We start from the raw sequence: 26,823 nt of genomic DNA, 5'->3' as shown, positions 1-26,823 counted from the left end.
ATTATTTTCGTTAAGTGCTAATATTGAAATTATTTGGTTAAGAAATTACGAAAATGCCATTGAGAGATAAAATAGTCTGAATTGACCCTGAATGAGAGAGTACTTTGAGGATTTGTACTTAACTCGATTAAGTACGAATTTAATTGTTAAGATCCTGTCTTTGTACAGAAAAATTTATAATATTCCGTTTGTAAAATCTGAGAAGACACTTGACCCGAAAATATTCGAATAAGGAGTAAATACTTGAAGAGTAATTTATTGGAGGTATTCTGCTGACAGAATTGTTCGAAAGGACTGAAGTAAATGATAAGATTGAATTAAATAATAAGACCGGATGGAAGGAAATGATTGAAATATTCTAGAATTATAAAATGACCAAATTACCCCTGGAATGGAAATAACTCAAGAATGTCACCAAGCTCAGGAATGAATGGATATACTCAAGCTTTGAAATGAATAGAAAAAAATGTTAAGCACCAAAATGCCCTTATGACCTAGAATAAGTAAATGTCTTGGATTAATTAAGAAATCCAAATAAACATGGATGTTGTGCTACCAGTAAAAGTTGTTAAACGCAACTTAAGTGATTAACCAACGTTAGTACTATATCATTACCTGAATGATATAAGTATCACTTGAATGTTTGTTCATCTGCTCAAATTTGGATCGATGATAATTTTGGAAGTACTTGGCGCATCTCAACTCTAGAGCGCATACAGTACTAATAAGTGGGTAGTCGTTAGTCAAATCAACCACGAATACCAGAATGACTTTATTATATGAATAAATTGAAATGAAATGTAGTACAACGTGTATTTGAAATTCAGAAACGTCTGAATTATTCTGGAAAACTTTAAAGTAATCGGGATAGACTTGCTTACCAAACGAACTAAGTAACATCAATGAGTAAGGATTAAATAGGTGATTTGATGAGTTTGGAAACACTGTTGAACTTACATGATGAATTGTCATTATGGGTTATGAGCCATGGATCAAGTACGTCAGTATTTCCTGATATTGTTGAAACGTGGAAATGAAATAAAGACCGTTGGAAGATTTATTCAGTGATGATTATGGGGATGATCTATGGATCTGCACTATGGTATTAAAGAGTGAATACACTGGAAGGATAATGAATTGACTTGTTGACATGCATCAGTTTGAGAGTTATGTAACTCGAGTTGTTTGATAATATGATCGATAGTCGTAGATTGTAAATGACTTGAATCTTTGATTCTATATTTCATCTAAAATCACTTCGGTCATGTTTGAAAAAAAAAAACAAGTAACGCAGATGGAAAAGATTCTGAATATCTCATTTGGTTCAATTGGGCTGAAATCCTATGAATTTAAAGTATATTCCTGAATACCCCTGATTGTTTGGGTAATGGAATCACTCGCAGTAAATCTGAATTTAGAATTATTATGTATAAAGGTTCCTGAACGTTTTCCTAAAGCACACGAAAATATAGTGGGATTCTAATGTATCAACATTAAATGTCTGGCTAGATCGGTTAGTAATCGATTCTCCTCAATAGGACCTTGTTCCAGGAATTCGATCAAATTTCATAAGTTTCATGTTATCCAAAATGATAACTACAATGGCCTCTGGAAATACTGGGATTCTCTAGTGTGTTCCCTACTTATTACTGAACTGTTTTATTGGTTTTAATATGTGGTACACCGAATTAATTGGTTATTGTTTTATGGATGCACCAATTTAATGTGACAATTTATGGAATATGGCTGCTATCTAATTTTTGTTTTGAAATGGTATATGATTACCATGTTTTTGGATTTATGGAATTTATGTCACGGTGCAATTGAATTTTGGAATTGAATTACGATGGAATAGCTCTGATCAAGCTAAATGGGCCTAATGTGACTCTTGAGGGCCCCAAGATGTTTCATTAGGTCGGCTTTCCTTTGCTGTGTGCTTAGGGTAAGCTATATGGACTTATTGACTTGGGCTTAAGGATACAAGCTTCATAGCTTATCCTTAAGTCGGCTTTCTTTTTGCTATGTGCATAAAGTAAGCTATATGGAAAATAATTTTGGGAACTACTGATGGTGTACCAGAAAAGGGTTTAAACTATGATTTTCAAAAGTTAAACTCTTTTACGAAATTGTGAGATTTACTGGACTATGATTTGTACCTATTATGATTTTATTATACTGTTGGAACACACTAGACATCCTATTCGATCTCCTGAAAATGTCATACTTTGAAAGGTTTCTTATGAACTGAGATTCATGGCTTCTACTCGATGAACTTCTAAGGGAACCCCAAATTATTCTGCAAGCTGGTATACATATGATTCAATAAGGAAATTATATGGCTTTCCATTTATCTACATGTCATGTAGCATCATCTGGTAGTTCTGTATTACTGAGCTTTCCAAAGCTCACTCTATTACTCACCTTTTCAGGTTAAAACAATTGTACCAGTGCATCTATCGACTTCATTAAGGGAGTTCTTCCGGCGTGGTTGCAGAGTATGGTACTTGTGATTAGGGGGCATGTAATTGTATTTTGATTTATATACGAGTTTGGAAATCTGTTTTATTTTTAAATAGTGATAAATGATTTTATAAGTTTACATGTTCTGATAAAAAGTTTTAAAATTTCCGCTATTTTTACGGTGGGTCGCTCCGGTGGCCCTAATGTGACTTCCCGAATCGGATCGGGCTACCCGCATCGGTTTGGGGTGTTACAATTCCCGTTAGTTATAATAGCAAAGGATTTCTGGTATTGTGGTCTTCATAATTTGGAATGCATAGATCCAGCGACATTATTTGTGGAAATTGTTTATCCTTTCGTTATTTCGACTGTGGAATTTTCAAATTCGTGTTTCGTTATGATAAACCTGTAGTGCTTATTTGTTCATCTATTTGGATAGGTGAAGAGGTACGAGAGCAGTCCATCCAGGAGCCGAAGCAGAAGCCGCAGCGTTAGAAGAGATCGTAGGTATAAACTCTTTTTTCCTTCTCTTTTCAGTCTTTTTTTTTTTCATTTTTTTCCTTCAAAAAATAATTAAATGCATGTTAAGCCTCCGTTTTCTTAACCCATTTTCGTTGCCATACTCAGTAAATCAAGGGAACGATCTGCATCCAAACCTCCAGTTAAATCCAAATCTGCCTCGCCTGTTAAGTCATCCAGGTAATTGGGGCTCAGCCTATTGTTGCCTTTTTGCTTTATATCCAGTTTTGTTGTTTATCTTACCTTTTATGAAAACACTTTCCATCCCTTTTTTATTCATTGACTCAGGGCAAGATTCAGGTCAAGCTCAGGGTCAGGGTCACCTGATAAGTTATGCTAATTCTGATTATATTCGATGTTATGCCCATGTCTGTCTTGGTGGCATGTGTTTATGGGGCTCATGCGAACTAGCAAATTGGTGATGGTGCTTGATTCCATACATATATTAACACCGTGCATGTAATTTAGGACTTGCAATGATTTTACTGTAGGGTGTATTTTAAAAGAGAATCGTTAACCATATCTATTTTGGATGACTGGTTTGAAATTGTTGTTTATAATCACCCATTTATCTGACCGATTATATTTTCAGGCCTAACCAGTTAATGACTGATATGCATACATTATGTCTGTAAATTCTACATTGCTGGGATGAATGGAGTTTGAGGGGAAATCATGTCCCATCATCATATATAAGAAGAGTATTACCGGATACCGATCTAAGATGACTATGTAGGTATTAATGGAGTTTTTGTGGTATGTTGCCTGGATTTATGTAAAACAGGTGGATGATGAAACCCAGTTCTATCTTCCTTTTTTTATGGTACCATTTCTTTTCTTTTTGGTTTTAAATATTAGTCATCTTTGCTTGGTGTTTGACCCTTTAGAAATCGAGGTTTTTTTCGAAAAATCATCGGTGATCGGTATATTTATCGATCTAACACTGATTAGACTATATTTCTCGATCTAACACCCTTAGCAGTAAAGCTAGGGATGTCAAAAAAATCCAAACCCGACGGGGAAAACCGAATTAAACGGGGACGGGGAAAAACCGTTTATGCTAAACGGGAACGGGGACGGGAGAAAATCGTTTATGCTAAACGGGGATGGGGACGGGGATGGGTTTGGTAATCCCCGTCCCGATTACCTGGCCCGATACCCGGCCCGATAAATATTAAAAATAATTATTATTATATATATATATATATATATATAACATTAATAAATTTAATTTAAATTAAAAAATATATATAATATTTATATATTTAATTTAAATATATATATATATCCGGTCCGATACCCGTTTAAATAATCATTTGAGTTAAACGGGATACCCGTTTCCCCGCGTTTTTCTCCAATTACCCGATGGGGATCCCCGTTTAAATCCCTGCGGTTTTTAAGTGGGGATGGGTATGTGTTTTTTAAACAGGGATGGGGACGGGAGGACCAATACCCAGCCCGAACCCGACCCATTGCCATCCCTAAGTAAAGCGCACCCCTGCACCGTGTTATATGCTGATTTAGCGTCACGTGGGATAAGGCGCGCCCCTTAAATGCGCCTTATGCTGACATGGGCCATGTAAGGGAATAGCACGGCCCCTGGGGCGCGCCTCACCTTTATTGGGCCCGATCTTTTTCCTTTTTCTGATAAATTGGTTAATAGTTTAGTATAGACAAGAGGCTAGCAAGAAGAAACCTAAAAGTATTATTAATGCGTTAAAATCGGGAAATCTAATCATTACCAACGTTTCTTTTATCGGCAACAATAATTAATTACTTTGTGTAAATATATTCTTAAAATTATATTTAAATTTATTAAATAAAAATTAATTAACTGAACCACTTTGTGTAATAAAAAATTAACTTCATTTTTAATAATTAAAATTATTGGATATAAAAAATTATAAATGATAAATTTTACAAAGTTAATCATAACTAAATAAAAAATACTTATAAATTAATTTGATGAATTAGCAAGTTCAAAAAATTATAATTTAAAAAAATATTTTATAATTTTAAGAATGAATTTTGAATTCTATATATTTCTAAAAAATAATTAAAATTATTAATTGAAAATGTTGAAAAATCTAAAAAATAATTTTTTAGTTACAATGAAAGGGTCAAATGAGATTTTTTTTTTTAATTTAATATATAATTTTATATCTTTCATTGTTATCAAGGTTTTGGTTGGTTTGGTTGGCCCGTTTCCCACACAAATCCAAACAAAACATAAAATGTTTTCAATTTTGTCCCATTACAAAATTTCAGATTTGGCTGATCTATACCCATAGATAAAGAAACCTTGCCGCATAGTTTGGGAAAAAGAATCCAATAAAGGTAAGGCGCGCCCTAGGGGTCGCGTTATACCCACGTGTATTCATGTCAGCATAAGGCACGTTTCAGGTAGCGCGTCTTACACTACATGGCGTCAAATCAGCATATAGCGCGGTGCAGGGGTACACTTTACTGCTAAGGGTGTTAGATCGAAAAATATAGTTTGACCGATGTTAGATCGATAAATATACCGGTCACCGGTGATTTTTCGGAAAAAACTCCTTAGAAATCTTGTGATACTGAACTTGGTGTTGGCAATAACTTAAATGACACTTATGGGTGAGCATTATATGATTTTTGGTCATTTTTTAAAAAATTGTAACCAAAAAAAAAAGTTAAACATCAGTAGTTTTATTTAAATTTAAGATATCACGGTACACTCTCATTCTTCTTCTAAGATGATGAAAGAGATGGGATGCTTTGTTCGTGCTTGAAGAAGTTCTGAGGATCCTCCAATGTCTTCACACGAACCAATCTTTTGAAGTTCTTAAAATATTTCAAACCCCAGAGGCTAGCTTCTGCATAACTCGTGTTGCCTGATCTGTTGTTAACCCCAATATCCAAATCCATGTAATTCACGTACACCTCTCTCGGAGATTTCGAAACATAGGGAGTCATGTCATCGTAAAGTCCCCTTATCCAAACCAAGTACCTTTCAAAATCCAGATTTCCATCTTCTTCTCGACCAATGGCGTATATGATTTTGTACATGTTTCCAGCTCTGTGTGGAAATGGGGTTTCGGTTTCTGGAATCTCATCCATTTTCCCACCATAAGGTATCAAAGTAATTAAACCGTATCTTCCTTCTTCTTTGTTGAAGTATTTTGGCCAAATCTCTTGAAATACAGACTTTGGTATGGGTTCTTTCACGTAATCTGATTTGATTTTAAACGAACTTTTGTTGGCCTCTGTCCTGTTGAGCAGATTTTCCAAAGTGTTATTTGGAAATTGACCCATGTAGAGACCTTGAATCCAACTCGTCTCGATGCAGTCTTGTTTAGCGAGGCCGAGCTCAGGAAACCTTGTTCCGGTAAGCGAAATCAGTTCGTCGACCGGCCCGAGAAACATCCCGGTAAAAGAAGCTTGAACTGTTTCGTCTACCGTTGATATGAAGACGGCGAGGAATATGTCTTTAGGAAGCTTGTGTGCCACGTACTGCCATCGATGGATGAGTCGAGCAGCGTTTTGTTCCATGGTTTTGGTGACTGAGAAGACGGTCACGGTTGGTGGAATCGGAACCAGCTTTAGTTTCCAATCGAGAACAATCCCGAAACTACCTCCGCCACCTCCTCGGATCTCCCAGAACAAATCTTCTCCCATGGATTTTCGATCGAGAATTCTTCCGTCAGCATCGATCACGTGAGAATCGATAACATTATCGGCGGCGAGACCGTATTTTCTAAAAAGCGCGCCGTACCCTCCGCCGCTGAAATGGCCACCGACACCTATGGTAGGACAAGTACCCGCCGGAAAAGCAAGCGTTTTACTTTTCTCATTGATCCTGTAATACAGTTCAGCTAATGTCGCTCCGGACTGAACCCATGCAACGCCGTTTTCGACGTCGACATCAATCGATCGGAGATTAACTAAATCGACGAGAACGAACGGAACTTCAGAAACATACGAAAGTCCCTCGAAATCATGGCCGCCGCTTCGAGTTCTTAGCTGCAACCCGTGGCTTCTCGAACAGTGAATCGTTGCTTGGATATGGGATGCATGGAAAGGTGTAACGATGAGTAAAGGCTTTGGGGTGGCCGCCGTGTCGAACCTGAGATTTTGAATCGAAGATTCCAAGATCGATGAATAAGAACGATTGTTTGGAGAGTAAATGAGCTTGGAAATGGAGGATGACTCGTTTGAATGAAGTGAAAGGCAATGAAGGAACTGTTCGTGGGTCTGAGCTTCGGCTGTGATCAGCCATGGAAACGCCAAGAGAACGGCGAAAAGTAGGGGAAAGGTTGAGTGGTAATGGAAGTGAGAGGAGTTCATTGTTCCGGTGACAGGCGATGGGATTCTGCAACTAAAGTTTATCCATTAGTATCAAACTGTAGGGAGTATGGTTGGAAAAAATCGAAATTTATAATTTGGCTCCACGTTAGAAAACTCATCGTAATTTCTAAAAGAGAAAATAAACTTTATAATATACGAATTTAACTAATTTTTTTTGTATTTACCAAAATGACCAATAAATTCGCAACGCGATCTCAAATTTCGCAACTCAGTTTCCAATTTCGCAACGCGAATATGTAAATCGCATTGCGATTTTCCAAATTCGCAACGCGAATTTGTAAATCCCAACACATAAGTCAAATTCGCAACGCGATAGTCAAATGGTTTTATGCGAAACACAATATTAATTTCGCAATACAAATGTAAACAGTATTATCGCAAATCATCTCTAACCTAAAACCCTAAAGTACAACTCAATCTCATCTCCATCTCTCACTCTCTACGGCGACATCCGTCCCCATCTCTGACGAAATCCGTCCTCATTTCCGACGAAATCCGTCTATCTCCATCTCTCATATCAACCCTCACAACCATTCACGGTCGGAAATGGAAAATCAACCACCGAGGGTTAGTTTTTTTAATCTCTTATTTTTATTTTGAAATTTTTGTATTATTATTAGATTAACCATTTCACTGAGATTGCTAAATTCATTCGGTTACTACCAATACTGCTAAACTGTTAAGTCTTTAACCCTGTGAAGTTAGTATTTGTCTTTGTTTTGTCTTTTTGTTTTGTCTTTTTGTTGAAGAAACCCTGAATCGCAACACCAAAATCACAACACGAAATGAAAATCGCAACGCGAAAATGAAAATCGCAACGCGAAACTAAAATCGCGTTGCGAATTTAAGTTTCAGAAACTTCTTTTATTCGCCAAATTGAAACTTGAATGAATTGTATTACTTCAACCAAAAAACAAAGACAAATACTAACTTCACAATGTTGCTAACTTAAGTTTCAAGAATAAACTACTACTCTTTATGTTGTCCTTGAACCTGCACTAAACCTATATGTTGTCTTTTTAAATGTTTATATAAGTGCTTACTTCTGGAATGTTATCTGATGCATTTTGTGAACTATGATGAAATAATGACTTGGGTGAATACCGTGCTAGTTTGAAACATATTTGGCTTTGTTTTCACTGTTTAATAACATGTCTGTTTGTAGTGTATAATTTTTAGTTTTTGGTATATCTAACTTGGTATGTTTATTGTTTTTGTAGAAATTTTTTTCGGCTCAATTGACCTTAAGGAATAAATTAAGCATAGCCACTAAAATTGCGTCGACGCTTAAACCTCTACAAAGAAAATTATTTGAGGATACTTGCTTCGGGCCATAGCTGAAAGTACAACATCCGGGTGGAGATGCTATGTTGACACATTTGTTTCTTCAGACCATGACTAACGATCTACCCGAGGGGGTACAACGTGGTTATGAAGAGATATGGTTTCATTTTCCTCTGGCACCGGCGTATACTTGTTTTGGGCGGGAGGAGTTTTGCTTAATCACCAGTCTACACTTCGGACACGATGATGTAAGTCGGTACACTAGTCATATCGCCCGCCCATCATGGTTATATCGGGTTTTTCCTGAGCTGGCAAAGTCGAAGCCGCGTATACACGTCGAAGACTTGAAGAGATTATTTGATAAAGATGGTTTTACTCTGATGGATGACATTGATGTTGTCCGAGTATGCCATTTATTACTTTTGCATGCCGGATTTTTAGGCAAAGAGGGCAAACAACCAATCTCCGAGGACCTAATATTATTGGTAGAGGACCTAAATGCATGGAACCTGTTTCCGTGGGGTTCATATCTATGGAAAGCTATCTGGAAGAAGTTGTCGTCTGCCTTTGACGACCGAAAAAGTTTGCGGGGCGATAGTTCTAAATACACTTTGACAGGCTTTACTTGGGCCTTTAAGGTAAGAATTTCTATATTATAATGTTTCCAAAATTATAATTAATTATTTAACAATTACTAATGTTTATGTATTATATTGTTTGTAGATTTGGATATTTGAGGCTTTCCCCAACATGCGGACATATGCGATAAAAAGATCAAATGATATTCCTAGGGCTATTACCTGGAAGAGGATCCGCATGTTGGATTGGGAAGAGTTACTCCCATATACGATGATGAATGATGTAAGTTAACACACAAATAATACCATATATAAACAAGTTATTACTAGTACAAGTTTAACTTTGTTTGAGTTTTTATATTGTTAGGTGGCCAACTATCCATTACAGAGGCTGACACCCACAGAGGCTGAGCTTGCCACTGATTAGTGGCAAGCTAGTAAGCGGTTTTTTGATGGGACGGATGATGAACACCCCCCACCTCGAGAGCCATCACCTATTCGGGCCGATTCTACAGCTCGACACCCGGAGCCATCACCTGATCGAGCCTCTTCTCCACCTCCACTGTCACCTATTCTATCACATCATCGAGCCTCTTCTCCACCATCACCTCATGATAGGCGACCGGCAAAGAGGCCACGACATTTATCTCCCTGTTCTCTACCTCTATGGGATGAGTTAGGGGAATTACGTGATGAGGTCGGTGCTTTGCGTCATGAGGTTGGTACTTTACGTGAAGATAATGGTGTATGGCGTGATGAGGTTCAATCTTTACGTGGTGAGGTGGATTTTTTACGCGATGAAAATGGTGCGCTACGCGGTGAGGTATCTACCTTACGTGATGAGGTTGCCTCTCTACGCGAGATTGTTTCATTGTTGCAGAATGAGATTAATACTCTACGCAATGAGGTAAATTTGTTACTACTATACTAAGAATGCAAATAAGTTTTTTTCGGCATTATTTATTTATTTATTTACTGATTTATATATTAATTTATTTTCAGCGGCCCGTTAAGGTAAATGCTTTACGTCGGGTTTTTCTTGTACGATGGGGTTTACGCATCAGACGTCGTGCACGTGCCATTACGTCTCCGTTCACCCCACTAGTGCCAAGACTCCGTAAGAATAAGCCCGATGCACCTATCATCATTCAAGAGGCGCCTCCTATCGTTCAAGAGGCCCCTATCATCATCAAAGAAGCCCCTCCCACCGTTCAAGAGGTCTCTGTCATCGTTCAAGTGGTCCTGCCCGCCATTCAAGAGCTCGATTCATTTGGCGTCATATGTCGACATATTGATAAACCACCTCTCGTGCCCGATATGATGGATGCGTGTTGACTTTCGTATGAGTTACCGGCCAGTACCATTCCTCAGCATGAGATGGAAACACTACCAGACACAATTACGGATAATACCCTTTGGGCTAAGACCGCAGTTGATTTTTATCTACATGAGCGGAGCAAGGGGTGTTATTCTGACCTATGCCAAATCGACGATGCTATTCATTTGTTTCTTGATCGGTCTTGGTGGGGTATTTTATTAGAGGTTGAAGATAATGGCTACCTCGAAGGGGGGTAAGTATTATATTCTTCTTATATTGCATTTTGAATAATTTTTTTAAAATTATTAATAAATTCACTAATATATTTATTTTTTTATAAAACAACATATTGATGCATGGGTGTCACATCTTCTAATAATAAGAAAATTAAAGAAAAGAGGTATTCGATGGACTATTATACCGACGTCTTTTCACGCAGCTCACTTGAAGGATTAGAGAGATGCTTCATATAAGTTGGCTAATGGAAAAGCTAAACTTTATCCTGCGTGGTGGGAGGTCGATAAGGTTAGTATTTATTTTTTGAATATTTTAAAGGTTTTCATAAATTTTATTTGATGTGCGTAATTATTTATGATTGTAGGTGTTTATCCCTGTTTTGGAACATCGTCATTGGCTTCTCGTCGAGCTTCAGCTCCCATCCCTGAAGACAGTGGTATATGACAGCATGTTGAATTACATACCATTGTCTGATTTGAGAGATATTATTACAAAGAGATGGAGCGATCATTTGGCTAAATACTTGAATGCGATTGATTATTGGACAAAATCTGAAAACAAGAAGCCAAAGAAGTTCAAAATTACAATGATCAGAGACGAGACTGCGCCACAACAAACGCAGGGAGCCAGAGGGGATTGTGGTCCTCTCGTATGCTTGTGCTTGGAACGTTTGACGATAGGAAGTATACAATATCTACCTCCCACAGATAGAGATAGAGCTGCAGTAGGCTTGTGGTTTCGGCATTATATGGCCATATCGATATATACGAGACGCTGCCTACATGCATCTGCGTGCTGAAAGTTGTACATAAACAATTGGTAAATTTGAATTCAGTACTCTTTAATTGGTTTGAAAATATTTGGTTAAGTACCTAGAATTCAGTAATTTGTTGTTTGTTGGTTTTAGATGTGTAGAAAGTGTTGTTTGAGCAAATGTTTGGTTTCTGCAGGTTAATCCTGAAGTGAACTGCGTGAAATGTATTTGTGCATAAACAACAGTCTGGGGTACACTTTTTTTCTTTGTAAACAATTGAATTTTACATTGAAAGTTGATTTGTTACAATTGATGAGTAAATAAGATTTTTTTTTTTGATTAATTGATTTGTAAAAGTTGGTTTGTTTAATTTGATTTGTAAATAAGAATTATTTTTTTGCTTGTTTAATTGATTTGTAAAAGTTGATTTGTTATTTCTAAAAAAATTCAATCTGCATTATGTTTGAAGGCAAAAAAGACATGTTGAAGGTACAAATTCGCAACGTGAAAGTCAAATTCGCAACGCGATTTTCGGTTTACGAATTTGACTTCCGCGTTGCGAATTTGACTTTTGCGTTGATCGCAACATACAACATCAAGGTATATACAACATCAAACACATTCCAAGCTATAAATACAAGCTAAGGACACTTGAAGAAGCAAGAGAACAACTATCCAAAAAATCAAACAAGAGAAAATCCCAACATGATAACAACTGAACAGATCATATCAATGTTCAAACTCAAGTTGTAAATTTTGATTTCCTTTTGTTTGGCACCATATGAGATTTGAATTTTGATTTCCTTTTGCTTGGCACCATATGAGCTTTGGATTTTGATGAGCATCGGAAGCATTTCGGACTTATGATTTGGGTGGTACTCAGAAGCATTTCGGACTTATTATTTTTGTTATTATTACAAGTTGTATCCCTCAATTATCGGGATTTTTAGTTGCCATTTGTTTTATTTCTCGTACACAAAAATATAATTTTAACTATAAAATCAAATATACTTCAAATTTTAAATCATTCATTTTCAAGAATAATTAAAATGATATCTAGTTAATATTATTGATAAAAATGATATTCTTTTAGTAAAGTCAATTTTTGTATGGTATGTCCTTGCCTACGTGGCGAGGTTTTTGAGTGGTCTATTTTATGCTGATATCATCCAAAACAAAAATAAAAATAACAAAAATAATAGACCAAGAATTATACGAATTTAAGAAATAATGTGCGCAATACATGTTTGAAGCATATTTGCACAAGAAGTTAGGCCGCGATGATGGTGCGCGTGTATAAATTTTATTTTCAATTCTTCATTGAGGGTATGTTTAAAAAATAATATTTAAATACTTAAAAATTCATATATATATATATATATATATATATTAATATTTGAGAATATCATATGAAAATTTTGTTAATTTTGAGTTATCAAAGATAATTCTTAAACTTGATCTATATGATAGTAAAAACAATTTTTTTCCTTATGAGATACTCGAGATTCAATATCAAAAATTATCTTTGAATGTCGTACTAATACGAGTCTAGTAAAGTTTAAAAATTATATTTGATAAATCAAAATCAACAAGTTTTGTCGTAATATTCTCAAATTTCACATTATTTGTGTATGGATATTTTTAAAGCACTTAAATATAATATTCCAAATACGCATTCATTTAGTGATTGAATACAACCTATACATGTATGTCATTGTCATCTTTTAGTTACCTCATGCTCATATACACAGTGATGGACTTGGGGGGCTTGGGACAGTCGCCTCTAAAACTTTTAAATTATCATAAATTTTAGATTTTTATTTGTATTTCTATTGATAATTTATTTTTGTCCCATAGAGTTATATAAGTTCACCCTTTCTAAAAATTTTAAAAATTGAGTCCCTAACATAAAATCATACATATACATTCAAATATATATTTTGACATGCATCACACATTTATTTTCTTCTTAATAAAATTCCTATAATTTTTGATCCATTATTTTCAGTTCTTTTCATTTTGGTCCAAAACGACATCATCATGAAAGAGATCACTAAAAATCTTGTCCCTTAAGTAAAATTGAGGCCTACAAATTACACCTTTTGAAGGTGCTTCCAACGCGACACACCTTTATCAAAAGAATTTTATTTTGATCAATAATATAGTTTGATGTCAGTTTAAGAAAATTAAAAAAGTATCATGCCAATAAATTGGCCTAAAACATACCCTTAATAAACAAATTTCTCTAAAAAAGGGACATTTTTTTTCAATTCCAATGACATAAATGGGTATTCTTTAAATTACAGATGATAAAACATAAAAGATTTATCCTCTTCATTTATAGTCTCTGAATCTTTATGAGCTAAACATTGGTGAAGAAAAGAAGCAGACATGACTACAAATTCGGACATCAACAAAAATCTTGTGGATATCTGGACAACTTGTTATCGTATCCAATAGAAATCCATGATGTCTCTCATTCTTAGATATTAAAAGTAAAATTCAAATGTATAAACCCTCCGCTTGTAAATATTCCCTCATCGCCTTTGCCTTTGCTTTAATCATCGTTCTTCAACCTTATTTGAAACCTATAGTCTCCGCCGGAAACGAAATGGCTTCCGCTACAATGTATGCAGCGATCCGAGCTGTTGCCGCCGCTGCCGGAATTTATACTTTTGCTCGGAATTCAAAAACCAAGGTCATTATCAAAATTTTCAATTTATGTTGAACTGAAACTAAATTGTATTCAATAAAAAAAAAAACCTATCCGACGCTGTAATTTACGAGTTTAAACTTGTTCAGGATTTTGGGGGTGCCGGGATGCGGTCGATGGGAAGTTCTCCGGCGAAACGCGACCAAAAGGGGGAGAAGACACCGCCGCCTCCGAAGGTGGCGCCACAGTTCGATGGATTGAATTGCTTCGAAACCTTGGTGGGTTATTAAAGTTTTACTCGACTTGCTGGATTAGTCGGACCGCCGTCAGAATTCACCGGCGACGGCAGCTGGATATTGTTGACTGTTGTCAACAATCACGATGTATAAATTTGTTCTTTTTACGATAATAGTCTACTTACGAGATAATATTTCCTACAAACCGGGAGTAATATTAGTATGTTGTTTTATTCATTCATTTCTTAACCCAATATGTTTAATATTTAGTAGATTGGTTTTTAAGTTATAGTCGAATCTCTTAACTCTATATAATATATGAATATATATATATATATATATGGTTATAGAAAGTTTTTAAATTAGAATTGATTAGTACCATAATATTATAAATATTTATAATTAAATTCGAACAAAGATTCAAACAACTTGAATTGGTTCGACTTGAAAAAATTTCAAATAAAATTTAAGTTATATAAAATATAACTCATCATCTCGACCAATATAACATTTTTTTACTTAACGGATCCTCACTCCACCACGTTAACTCCTTCATTAAATGTCAACGAACTTTATAGACATCATTTAAATAATTACGTGATCTAATTGATGAAAAAATGGATGATCAGATTAAAATTCTCTTATAATTAAGTGATCATGGTGTAATTTACCCAAATTATTATAAGAAATACGATATAGAAATGATCACGTCTGCTTAAAAACTTGTTAGCTTATTTTTGGGTCGGGCCTCGGGCTTCAGATGTCTATGTTGATCCAAGATTACCTGAAAACACTTGGAAAAAGGATTAAATATACATAGGTGTGATCATTTGATTGAATCAAAGTAAAACAATTTCACACTAGTCGAGTTCACAAGTCTAATTTTATAACTTTAGTTAAAAAAAATTGAGTTGTTCGAGTTTTTTTTTAAATTTAATTATAAATATTTATAATGATATGATAATAATTATTCTTAATTTCAATGACTTTCTATAATCATATACAATTTACATATATTTCTTCAAATTTTTCATATATGTCCGACATGTCGTCTGTGATGGAAAAACACGATACCTCTCAGACATGTCATCTGTGATGGCAAAACCCGACACCTCTTAGACATGTCATCTGTGATGGCAAAACCCAACACCTCTGCTTCAGCTGCTGATGCACATGCCGATGAGGAAGAGGAAGAAATGGACGAGACGGGGGTTGAGCCTAGGGACATTGAGTTGGCCATGACGCAGGCTGGGGTACCGAGGAGCAAAGCCGTCAATGCTCTCAAGACACAACGGGTAAATTGTTAGTGCTATCACGTAGCTCACCACTTAGCCTCTGTGTTTTCTTCCGCCATCGCAGTCGGTCGATGAATCCCGATTAGTTATTGGAACTAGTATCAACGATTGTAGACATTTTGACAGAGTTCAAAGAGATAACCTAACCTAAGTTCGAACTTTAGAGATGATATTGTTGACTGAAAGAGTTACGAAACTCGAATGATGCCAAAAATATACGCTCTTCTATGTCATCAATAACTAAATGGATATAATATTATCATATACATAACATGTTAGCATTCAAAATCAATGCCATAGTTTTTAACTAGAAGATGGCCTCAAAAGGAAACGAGTGAACTATATACACAACGAAAGTATCATTGAGTTACGAGCATTTGATGGGCTAATCAAACCTACAAACAAGATTAACAGCACAGCCACCCGGAAAACAACAGTTAATGGCTTACGTGAGCCGCGGGCTGAAAACTTCGACCACCGAGATGAAGTCTCTTCATGAACTGAAATAACGGTCTTGGACAATAAAACGGTAGGGGGTGTTTCCCGGGATTCGTTGATGGTGCCACGATCAGAGTCACAGCCAACAATGATACCGTTTTCCGCTACTTCTACCCCCTGCAGAGACAACTTTATAAGGTCCGATACATATCTGGATTCGACAGTGAGTTTCTATACAAGCATCAATCACAAACTTCTCACCTTTGTAACGACTGATTTCGAATAATCTTCTTTCACTCCACTACTCCAGTCACTTATTGCATCGTTGTAATGAACCAAGCGGACCTGAATGTTACACTGCAGACGCATTCTTCGTGGTGCATTTGTCTGTATCATTGAGTTTTCGTTGTCTGGATGACTTCGAGAAGGGCGGGGCCTAATCCTGATTCCAGTGACAGAGCTATCAGCATTACAAGATGTATTTGTATGATTGCTGAATTCTCCATCACTATTTATAGCGTTATAGAATGGCACTATGCTGGAAAAGTTGACATCCTGCATGCAAATCGGATTTGCGCAACCTTGTATGCTCCCTATTGGAGCCCCCATGTTGATCTTGTCTGTCTCTAGCTGTTCCAAAGAAAAATTTGTGTTTTTAGACAGGGAAAACACATGGAATTCTAGGAGATGCAGATACGAAAGTATGTGCATCGTATACAATACCGGAGTTCATCGGTGTACGACTAGATATAACATTGAATGAATCTTGACATGCTTCAAGCAAGAGTATATGGCATGATAAACAATAAGTTAACTAGTTAGCTTCTACTCACCAGCACTTCGGCTACTTCACCAACTGATTCACCGCATGATCTGCCATCCATACCAAAGCTCATGGCCTTAGGTGTCTTACATTCTGAATCATCCAAATCATTCATTATGGATTCCAAGAAGTTCGAAATATCTGTATTGTGTTCATTAGTGCCGTGCTCAAACTCCACCCCACCGAGACAGTTTCCGACATGATCAAACATCCAAAATGCCTGCTCTGCTTCAATCTGGTTGTGCAATGGAGAGAATAGTGGTTCTCCAATTGGATCATAAAAATGATTCAAAGCTTCTTCAAGTAAACCCGCCTGAAATCGAACAAAGTCAGTTCGGTAGAAAATTATCACAAAATCTAAATCAAAATTCAGGATTTTTCTCGCTCACCTCTGCAGGGGTTATATCTGCCACTTGATCCATTTCATCATAAGCTTCATAGCCATCCCGGTTGCACTCGAGTTTAGGTTCGACGGTTTTAGAAACCATTTCACCGGGCAAACCGAAAAGACGAGTTTCGGTGGCATCGGATACTTTTTCGGCTTCCCCTTCTACTGCAGGAGACTCTCGAGGCACTTCTAACACCGATAGCATGTCTTCGGTAGGAGACGACACAGCCGGATCAACTCCATCGCCGTTGAAATCTTCAATGGACTCATCTTTTTTCTTGAATAGACGACAAATTACAAATGCATTCTGCAGGAGAAATCAAAACAACTATGAGAACAAAAAGTGATCTAAACAAGAACACAAGTAAATCAAGAACAACGTATTAGCACAACTAAACCACCAATTAACTGGTTAAAAGAAGTTAATTATGTAAACTAATTTCCCATCAATCCTACAAAATCGACCATATTTTCATTAGCAAGAAGAAATGATGAACCTGTCCAGGATTGGTGCCGTCGAGCTCATGCAGTGTAGTGCGATACTCATGCATGACCCAATTGGTTCGTTTTCCCCGAGGAGACCTGCCGTTATAAAACACCAGAGTCTTCTTCATGCCGATCAAATTAGGCCCAGACTTAATCTTCCGGTCCTTACCCGTTGCTTTCCAGTAACCGGCCTCCGTAGCCCTGTTGAGCCGGTTTCCGATCGGGTACTTCCGGTCAATCGGGCAAAAGAAAAACCACTCTGGGTCTTGGGTCCTTACAGCAGATAAGTGAGGCAAATCCCATGGCTCGCACTTGCAAACATCGATTTCACGAATTGCTTGGATCTCATCGTTTTTATTTCCGTTTATCTTAGACCGTAAGTAAAAGTCGATCAATTCCTCGTCCGTCGGTCGAAATCGGAATCCGATGGGGAGTGAATTCACTGAGAGAACACCCATGCTAAAAACACAACAAATTTGAAAGGAAACAAAGATTTTTGGAACAACAGGAAGAATACAAGATTCAAAGGGGAGGGAAAAGCTGAATAATTAGAACTCGGAAGGATTTCGGCAAAGAGTTATAAAAGGAAGAAGATGGCTCATAGGCTACTGTCCATGAAACAGCCAGGAAAGAGCTTATAATAAATTCTCTTCAATTTCAACGACTACAAATTTACCCGCGCCGCGTTCCATATATATATATATATATATATATATATATATATATATATATGTAGATGGTTACGTTTGTTTTATTTTTATAAATATATGGTTATTTGATCCAAAAAATTAATATGCATTTTAATTAAGATGTGGTCATTAAGCGATGAAGTGTATGACATAATATGTTTATAAAAAGGTTTAATTTTTATTTAAACCCTTAAACTTTAATTAAACTATTAATCATGGGGTCTTTTTGTAAACCTAAAATAATTCATAGGTAAAATTAAAAAAAGGGATAAATGGATATTTTACCCCTATATTATTTTGGTTTATAAAAAGACACATGATTAGTAATTTATCTAAAGTTTAAGGGTTCAAATAAAAATTAAACTTTTTTATTAACACTCCAAGTCATCCATCTCACGACAACTAATAATCCAGTGACCACATCTTAATTAAAATGAAACAAAAGTGACTGTATATTAACTTTTTTTAACCTAATGATAGTATGTTTATAAAAATGAAACAAAATGACCAACTATGTAATTTATCCTCTCTCTATATATATATATATATATATATATATATATTATAGTGCAAGTGCGAACTTTTACCCAAAAACTCAGCTTAAATTTTATGTCGGAATTAATTTTTTTAGTTATAGTAATATTAAATTATATTTATAATTTAAAAATATTATAGTTTTCTAAAATTAATTACGTAATTATACTTTTCTTCGTTGATGTTAGGTTTGTGTCAACAATCAGTGAATGAGTAAGCTGTCCAATAAAGCTTTGACATGTGGAAAATGTTGTCATGCTTAAAGCATGGGGTCCACACGGCTTACGTGGCCTTCTATGAAAGTGCTACGAACCTTACCAAGTGCTGTGCTACTGGTACCCACAAAAACTCTTCAAGAAGTATATTTGATTCAAAAATATTAGTTTTCTTTTCATTATAATTATGGGTAAACTATGTCAATGGTCACTGATGTTTGGATAATTGTTCGGTTTTACTATTGATGTGTAAAAAATTATAAATTGATCTCTAACGTTATCCGTCATTTATAATAAATTGGTCACTCGCCGTTAACTGTCATTTACTACCGTAACGAAATGTTGATATGTCACGTTAATATGGTTTTCTGACATCATTTGACTGAATTAGACCATTTTTACATACCCTTCTTCTTCAACCTAACCCATTCTTCTTCAACCATGGAAGACCAAAAATGAAAGAACAATGGAACTGAGATAATACAAACCAAAAAATCCAAATGAATGAGGGATACCTCCGAAAAGCTTGAAAAACCTCCTCCTCAGACAAACCAAACTTCTTAAAGAAATCAATCTTCCTCTTCCAGTCGGTTTACTTTTCGAACTCACCACATAGAGTGCTTCCATAAACAATGGCTTAGAAGGATTAAATCCCATTTCCTTTGTTTCCTATGTCAAATCCTTAAACTTATGTGGACTTCTGAAAAACGTTGTAGGTTCAGAACACAATGTTGAAGCAATATTATATTCAGCAACTCCATTATCCAGCAAAGTATTGATGTTGGATAAGAACATATCATATAGACAGTAGCCGATGAGGCGCGCACAGCGTTTTAGGGCACGGATGATCTTCTCAGTGGACTTAAGCACGTTACTAAGGAAATTATAAAATGGGATTATATTATTTTCTAAGCTTGAGAACAAAAATGTTGGGTTATGAGAAGATATGAGCAAGGTCGGGGTTTGAAACACCTTTAGATATTAAGAACTCAAGTTTGGGCAAAATGGTTTTTTCAACACTTGATGTAAGCACTGCAGGGCGTCCCTTGATGAGGCGAGTGATTTGGGGATTTGAGAAGCCATGGTTTTTGAGAACAGCAAGCACAAAGTCAGACTTTTTTGGGGTTTCGAAATGAACGTATCTGGTGGCCTTACGCAAATTCCGAGGACAACCCACATTTGTTTTTGAGGTATGAAACTGTAAATGAATCCTCATTTGAAGAACTAGTTTTGTATATGAGAATTAGACTGTGATAATCCTAAAAGTTTGTGACTTTGAGTGGTTGTAACTATGTTTCTCCCATGGAGAACTGTTTTGCAGAGAAATTTAAACATTGGGAACGTGTAACTGAGTTAAAAAGGCAAGGAATTTACCAGTTTTTGGACGAAAAAAAGAAAATATTTCTTCTTTGAAATTTGAATGGGGGGCAGCTTCTGGGTTTAAAGGAAGAAAACCCCAGCAGTAACTTGGAAAAAGCAATTCTTTTGGAGTCGACTGTGTTGGTCAAATTGTGGTTTTGGTCAAATGGAAGAACAATGAACTAGAAAATGGTCAAATAAAAAAGCTCTCATTTTCTGGTTTGGACTATCTCAGTTCCATTGTTTTTTCATTTTTGGTCTTCCATGGTTGAAGAAGCAGGGGTTGGGTTGAGGAAGAAGGGTAGGTCAAAATGGTATAATTCAGTTAAACAATGTCAAAAAAATCATATTAACATGTCACGTCAGCGTTCTATTACGGTAAACGACAGTTAACATCGAATGATCAATTTATAATAAACAATAATATTAGTGATTGATTTATGACTTTTAGAACATCAGTGATGAAAACGAACACAACATCAACATTGCCTAGTTTACCCTTAATTATTTATCAAATATTAAGTAAAACATTCATATTTACTTTAAATTTATAACGAATAAAAATTTTAATATTCAAATTTCATAAAATACCCATACATATCTAAAGATAAATACATATAGTTGGGCTAGATTGTTAAAAAGAGAGACCGTGAGCAATGGCTGAAAAGATTGTTTTGGCAAAAAGCCCATTCACGAGTGATCACAAAACAAAAAACAAAGCCGGAGAAAATGGATCAGGCAATCATTCCAATTTCTCTTCTTTACTCGAGGGAATTACACACACAAGTTGTAGTGAGATGGAGGGAGGAAAAGAGCAGAGAATGGCGGTGGTTTCCAGGTTTATGATGGCTCAACAAAACCCTTTGGAACAAGTGCAAGCCAAGCACCATGCCAGTCGAGGCGGCAGTGGTGACCGCCACCGGCGCCACCCAGGGTGCTGCTATCGGTGCTATCATGGGTACCCTCGCCAACGACATCTCCTCTACTCTTCCAAATCCTCCTTAGGCTTCCCTCAATCCTCAGGCAATGTCTTCTCTCAAGCAAGCCCAAGTCTTCTTTTTTTATCTGCGATTTCGATCTTGTTTTTCAGAACTGTAGCTTCCAATTACATATCTCGAAAAAGAATATATATATGTAGTGATAATTGTGTGATTCTGGGGAGGACCATGTTCTTAGATAGTGCACATGCTAATTGAGTTATGTTGTTGTTTACAAACAATGAATTGTTTTGTAATTAGTATTGAATTGTTAACGGATATGTGGGTTTTATTGATATTTGATGCATATCGTTTTAATTGCAGGCTCTATCAGGAGGTCCCTGGGTTCAAGCTCGGAATTTCGCCGAAATGACTGGTGTCAATGCTGGCATAGTTTCTGTTATGAAAAGATTTAGAGGGAAGGAGGATGTTCAATCTAGGTGGACTTTTAATCTTCTTTGGTTTTCTTTCTGTTGTTGTATAGCTACCAGATACTGCAACTAGATAGTTCAATCGGATTATGACTTGCTGATATATGCTGCAATATGCTCGATACACCCATTCAAGATACCAACAGATGAGGCTTTAAATGCACCCGTTTCTAACACTTAAAATAAAATTGTTTTTTTTCATGTATTGTTATCTGTTTTTGTCCTCGAATGTATACCGAATCTAGTGAGATTCCTATTGAGATGCGAAGAAATATCGATGACTTTCTTTAAGGGTCTTAGATTTACAAATGTTTTGGTTGAACAGTTTGTTCCAGACCATGGAAATGTTATGGGTGATATATCTGTGTTGGCTTTTACTGAATTTGGTCTTATGTTTTGGAAAGGATGAAGACTCATTTAGTCCTGTGGTTTGTCGGTAAGTTATAGTTTGGATGCATTTTCTCTTTATTTTCCTTTCCGGAGCCAACTTGATTTCCATTTCTAGCTAAAATAGGCTGGATTTGTCTATGTGAGATCATGATCCTTTTATTTTTCTATTTTGTAAGCATCTGATGAATAGAAATAAGTTCTCAAACATTTTATTGGTACAGTTTTAGGATGATTAACTGATTGTTCAATATTTTTTTGTAGCAAATGAGATACTAATTTTTGAAGATTTTTTTCATTCGGAACTAGCTTATTTTCCCCAGTTAAGGTACCTCTACCGATTACAAATACATGCAAATTTTTTCTTCTTTCATTCGCTCGTTTAGATTCCACCCCTCGTGCCCCACTTTTATTAGTCTATGTTGCGTTCTCTTGGGGCAATCTGCTTTCTCCACCTCCTCTCGCCCATAAAAAATTAGCGCGGCAGTATTATTTGCAAATTGTTGTATATTTATCTTAGGTAACCTTAAGACGGATAGATAATTTTCTAAGCTTGTTGTTTGAATATCTAACTGTAGATTTCATTTGGTTTAAACGTGTATCTATTGCTTGACTTACTTTGGTTTTCATGGTTTTTTAACGTAAATATTCTATTATTGCAGCATGGTGGCGGCTTTTGGTTCTGGGGCCATGTTTTCTTTTGTTAGTGGCATGGCTGGCCCGAATCAGGCTGCAAATGCAGTCACTTCTGGACTTCTTTCGCACTCGTTCAAGGCGGGCTTTTCCAGGTTGATCAATCATCCCATTATGCTCCCTAATTTCTGGTTATTTACTGCTATAAAAGCTATGAATTTGATCAGGTTGAATCAAGTTTGTTGAGTTTCTATATCCATGAGCTTCTCGAGTAAATTTTCCCATTAACAGCTGAGTATAAGGAATAATACTTCAAAATAGTTCTCCACTGGCCTGCGGTATCATATCTAACAGCCTTTTCTTAGGGTCATTTAGTTAGGGCAAAAGTTTCCTCAACCACCTGCTGATGATGTGCACTATTCCCGAACAAGATCCTTGTTAAACAGTCTTGGCCTCCGGAACTATGAGAAGAATTTCAAGAAAGGCTTGTTAACCGATAACACATTGTCTTTGCTCACCGATAGGCAAGAAACTGACGTTTTTATCCTAATTTACCTTTCAAATTAGTGTTTTATGAACCCTTTGGTATATTTATTCTGATGGCCTTGAAATTGCCTAATGTGTTTCAGTGCTCTTAGAGATGTGAAAATACCCCCTGGACCCAGGCTTCTTATTCTTGACCATATTCAGAGGTTTGGCTCAACCTTTGGTGAAGGCTAATTGTTGCCCTTGAGGCCTTTAACATTGAACTCTTATCTAACCTTCTTTTGATTATTTGTCTCTAGAGACCCGGAACTGAGAGAGAAGCGATGATGTGAAGTTCGATTGTCAAGCCGGTTCATTATGAAGGGGAATATCTCCGAAACGATTGAATAGGCGAGTAGTTTTTGTTTGTTTGTTTTATCGAAATGAATTTTGTTTTTCTGTCTCCTCTTTTGTCGTTAGCATCGTATTTCAATAAACACTGTTTAGAATGAAAGAATCGAGTTCACGTGAGCTTAATGAATTTATCTAGTAGTTATGGTTGCTGTTGTACTAGAGATTGAATGGAGATGGTGCTTGTATGCAGTAATTTTGGTATTTGCCTTTGCATACTTTCAAGGTAAAAGCTTAATTATCTACTTGGGCTGAGTGAGTTTGATTCTCATTCTCCAATTCTGAATTCAATTATATCCATAGTGAAGATCAACAACAGTACCAAGTTACAGAAAATGACGAGTCTGTATTCGAGACGTCGATTGAATCGAAAAATGATCGGTTGTAATCGGATGTCGTTTTACGATGTAGAAGTTGATGTAGCATGAGTGAAAGAAACCTCTAAGCAAGGGCAATAGGTGCAGAGTGAGTGGTACCACTGGCACTATCCACTGTGGAATTCCCTGGGGACAAAGGCGAATATGTGCAATAAATTTAGGCATGTCCCTTGTTTTGGCCTTTCTTTTGAAGTTGCTTATTTCCGCTTGGTTTCTGGTTATAATGGGGGCTTGGTTGGCCTTCTGCCTGATCCACTCCATATATCACATCCGTGGACCGTATTTTTGTCCCCATATACTTATAATATCCACATAAAAATAGCTTTATGGACCATAAAATATTTTTTAATAGTATGATATAATTATAAAGTAGAATTTGTTTAAAATTTATTTAACGTAATTGTTTGAAACTAGAATATTTATAGAGAATAATACTCTCATTTTAAAAAAAAAATATTAAAACGTGCTTTCTTTACATTTTTATATTAAATTATGATTTGAATACTAAAACTCAAAACTTTTTACCGATTTAACATTGTAAATTGTAATTACGATTCACTTGAACACACATCGGAGGGAATCGTGTTTGAGCTTTCACTTTCAGGAATGACACCAAAAACAAACTCACCAATTAATTTCATTTTCTTGGGTCCCTTTTCCAGTACCCTCTTCTATAAGCTTATTGTAGGGTCTACCTTGTCTTTCAAAGTTATAGGATTTCTAATAATTAAAAAGTACTTACATTTATAAGCAGGTTTTATCTTTGAATTTGCAATAATTATTGGGCGTTTTGAGTGATCATTCACTATATTTAAAAACTATTAAAGAAAGCAAATAAATGCTCAACTCTATGACTCAAGAAAAGAACATTAGATGAAAGGGCATATTCAAGACCACACAAGGTTTTTTCTTTAACATTCTAATATAATTATAAAGTAGAATATTTATTCAAATTTAAATTTAAATAAATTTCTATTATTTATTAATAGAATTATTTAAATTCACCTAAATAGAATAACAAGGAATTATTAAACCTCGAGCGCACGTATGCATTTCTTGATGCCAAAATATGGCTATAAATCATCCTCGTCTCTGTTCCCACGCAATCGCCCTATCTACTTTTCTCTCAAATCTTCCTATCAAAAGCTTAAAAACCACATAAATTTAATACAAAATGAGACCACCGCCATCAACGGAGGCGGCGGCGGACACCGGTGAGCGCCTCGTACGGTTGTCCCCACAGCTTTCTTCAGGGGAACCAGAAATGTCTTCCGTTTCAGAATCGACGTGTAATCCTCACACTTGTAGGTGGCGGCCTTACTCGAACTCGAATGGCTTCGAGGCTAACGTGGCCATGGTTTTGATCATTTTCTTCTGTGCTTTAATATGCTCTTTGGCTCTAAACGCCGCCATCCGCTGCTTCTTGAGCGGCGGTGACCGGCACCGCCCGCGTTATTCACGCAACAGCAACGACGACGACAATAGCATTGCCGAAGCGCAACACCAAGAACTCGATCTGCAGAGGAAGCCCGTGGTGGAGGCAGCCGCCTCACGGATGGTAGCGACTCCGACGGTGGTTTACTCGACCGGGACGAAGCTGGCCGGAGAGGAATCTGAATGCGCGATTTGCTTGTCTGAATTCGTGGAGGGGGAGGGGATTCAAGTGTTGGCAAAGTGTAACCATGGATTCCATGTACAATGTATTCAACAATGGTTGTCTTCCCACTCGTCTTGTCCCACTTGCCGTTGCATTTGTCTTTCTCCACCGCCGTCATCGGAAGAAATCGCCGGTAACAGTTCCCGGTCAGCGATGCCGGCGCAGGAACCGTAGCAGCTTTGGTTGTTCCTGTTCATCGCATATGTATGTAACCTGTCAACATTTTTTTGGCAATTGAACACTGAAATAACAACGGTGAAAAATATTCTTTACCGCCAAACAGTAACTTTACCAGTCAATCCAACACGATTCCAATTTATTATATTCACTATGTGCATAAAAAATATACTTTCTTATTTTAAAAAATGTTTAATAAGTTTTGAATAAGGATTTTTTTTAATTTACTATGTGCAAAAATGTAAATATTTACACAACCATAATCGAATTTAATTAGTATAATGTATAAATAAAATTGCAATTATAACCCATACATATTTATAGTTATAATTAAAACCAATATAATATATAAATAAAGTTACAATTAAAATCAATCATTATAATACAGAAATAAATATATCTAAATCTGTAATCAATCATCTTTTATTTTCATTCTTAGAATTTTAAATCTTCGTATTCTCTTAAAATTTTAGAAATTCATCTTGTCTAATGTAAAATCTCGAGTTGGTCATAAAGAGGAGGGATGCGATGGACAACATGACCATAGATGATCAGTGGACTTCAAAGTTCAAGGCCATGTTCGATAGTTTTTTGACCCAATAGAGCAAACGGGTTAATTATTTGGAAAAATAGAACAAGCAGAAGTTTATTTTGGGATATACGGTATTTTTTATGATGTTCATAGAGCTCGTTACGTT

At 36.2% G+C, this 26,823-nt stretch overlaps 3 protein-coding genes, 2 long non-coding RNA genes and 1 pseudogene across 5 annotated transcripts; 4 read left to right on the top strand and 2 right to left on the bottom strand.

The window, feature by feature from the left end:
• The first annotated feature begins 2,825 nt into the window (after nucleotides 1-2,825).
• On the top strand, nucleotides 2,826-3,616 carry LOC120135076. The gene is made up of 3 exons (XR_005517222.1): nucleotides 2,826-2,967; nucleotides 3,088-3,159; nucleotides 3,572-3,616. It is a non-coding gene; the product is annotated as an uncharacterized LOC120135076 (long non-coding RNA).
• Nucleotides 3,617-5,706: 2,090 nt separating this feature from the next.
• LOC120135106 (berberine bridge enzyme-like 18) lies at nucleotides 5,707-7,315 on the bottom strand. The gene has a single exon (XM_039151458.1). The coding sequence runs from the start codon at nucleotides 7,300-7,302 to the stop codon at nucleotides 5,707-5,709; it is 1,596 nt and encodes a 531-aa protein (XP_039007389.1). The 5' UTR covers nucleotides 7,303-7,315.
• An 8,598-nt stretch (nucleotides 7,316-15,913) lies between these two features.
• LOC120135049 (NAC domain-containing protein 62-like) lies at nucleotides 15,914-18,338 on the bottom strand. Its single transcript, XM_039151414.1, has 4 exons — nucleotides 17,825-18,338; nucleotides 17,329-17,634; nucleotides 16,950-17,252; nucleotides 15,914-16,746 (listed from the first exon to the last, which is right to left on the bottom strand). Exons 1-4 carry the CDS (start codon nucleotides 18,269-18,271, stop codon nucleotides 16,363-16,365), a joined length of 1,440 nt encoding a protein of 479 aa, XP_039007345.1. The 5' UTR covers nucleotides 18,272-18,338; the 3' UTR covers nucleotides 15,914-16,362.
• A 2,068-nt stretch (nucleotides 18,339-20,406) lies between these two features.
• On the top strand, nucleotides 20,407-20,703 carry LOC120135055. Its single transcript, XR_005517218.1, has 2 exons — nucleotides 20,407-20,478; nucleotides 20,613-20,703. It is a non-coding gene; the product is annotated as an uncharacterized LOC120135055 (long non-coding RNA).
• Nucleotides 20,704-21,368: 665 nt separating this feature from the next.
• Nucleotides 21,369-23,935, top strand: LOC120135053 (annotated as a pseudogene).
• Nucleotides 23,936-25,391: 1,456 nt separating this feature from the next.
• Nucleotides 25,392-26,224, top strand: LOC120135051 (RING-H2 finger protein ATL79-like). The gene has a single exon (XM_039151415.1). It carries the CDS (start codon nucleotides 25,466-25,468, stop codon nucleotides 26,120-26,122), a length of 657 nt encoding a protein of 218 aa, XP_039007346.1. The 5' UTR covers nucleotides 25,392-25,465; the 3' UTR covers nucleotides 26,123-26,224.
• Nucleotides 26,225-26,823: the final 599 nt, after the last annotated feature.

Source organism: Hibiscus syriacus, unplaced genomic scaffold, assembly GCF_006381635.1.
Source record: "Hibiscus syriacus cultivar Baekdansim isolate YM2019G1 unplaced genomic scaffold, ASM638163v2 tig00110602_pilon, whole genome shotgun sequence".
In the NCBI taxonomy this organism is placed as follows: domain Eukaryota; kingdom Viridiplantae; phylum Streptophyta; class Magnoliopsida; order Malvales; family Malvaceae; genus Hibiscus; species Hibiscus syriacus.
This window is presented reverse-complemented; position numbering and strand designations above follow the sequence as displayed.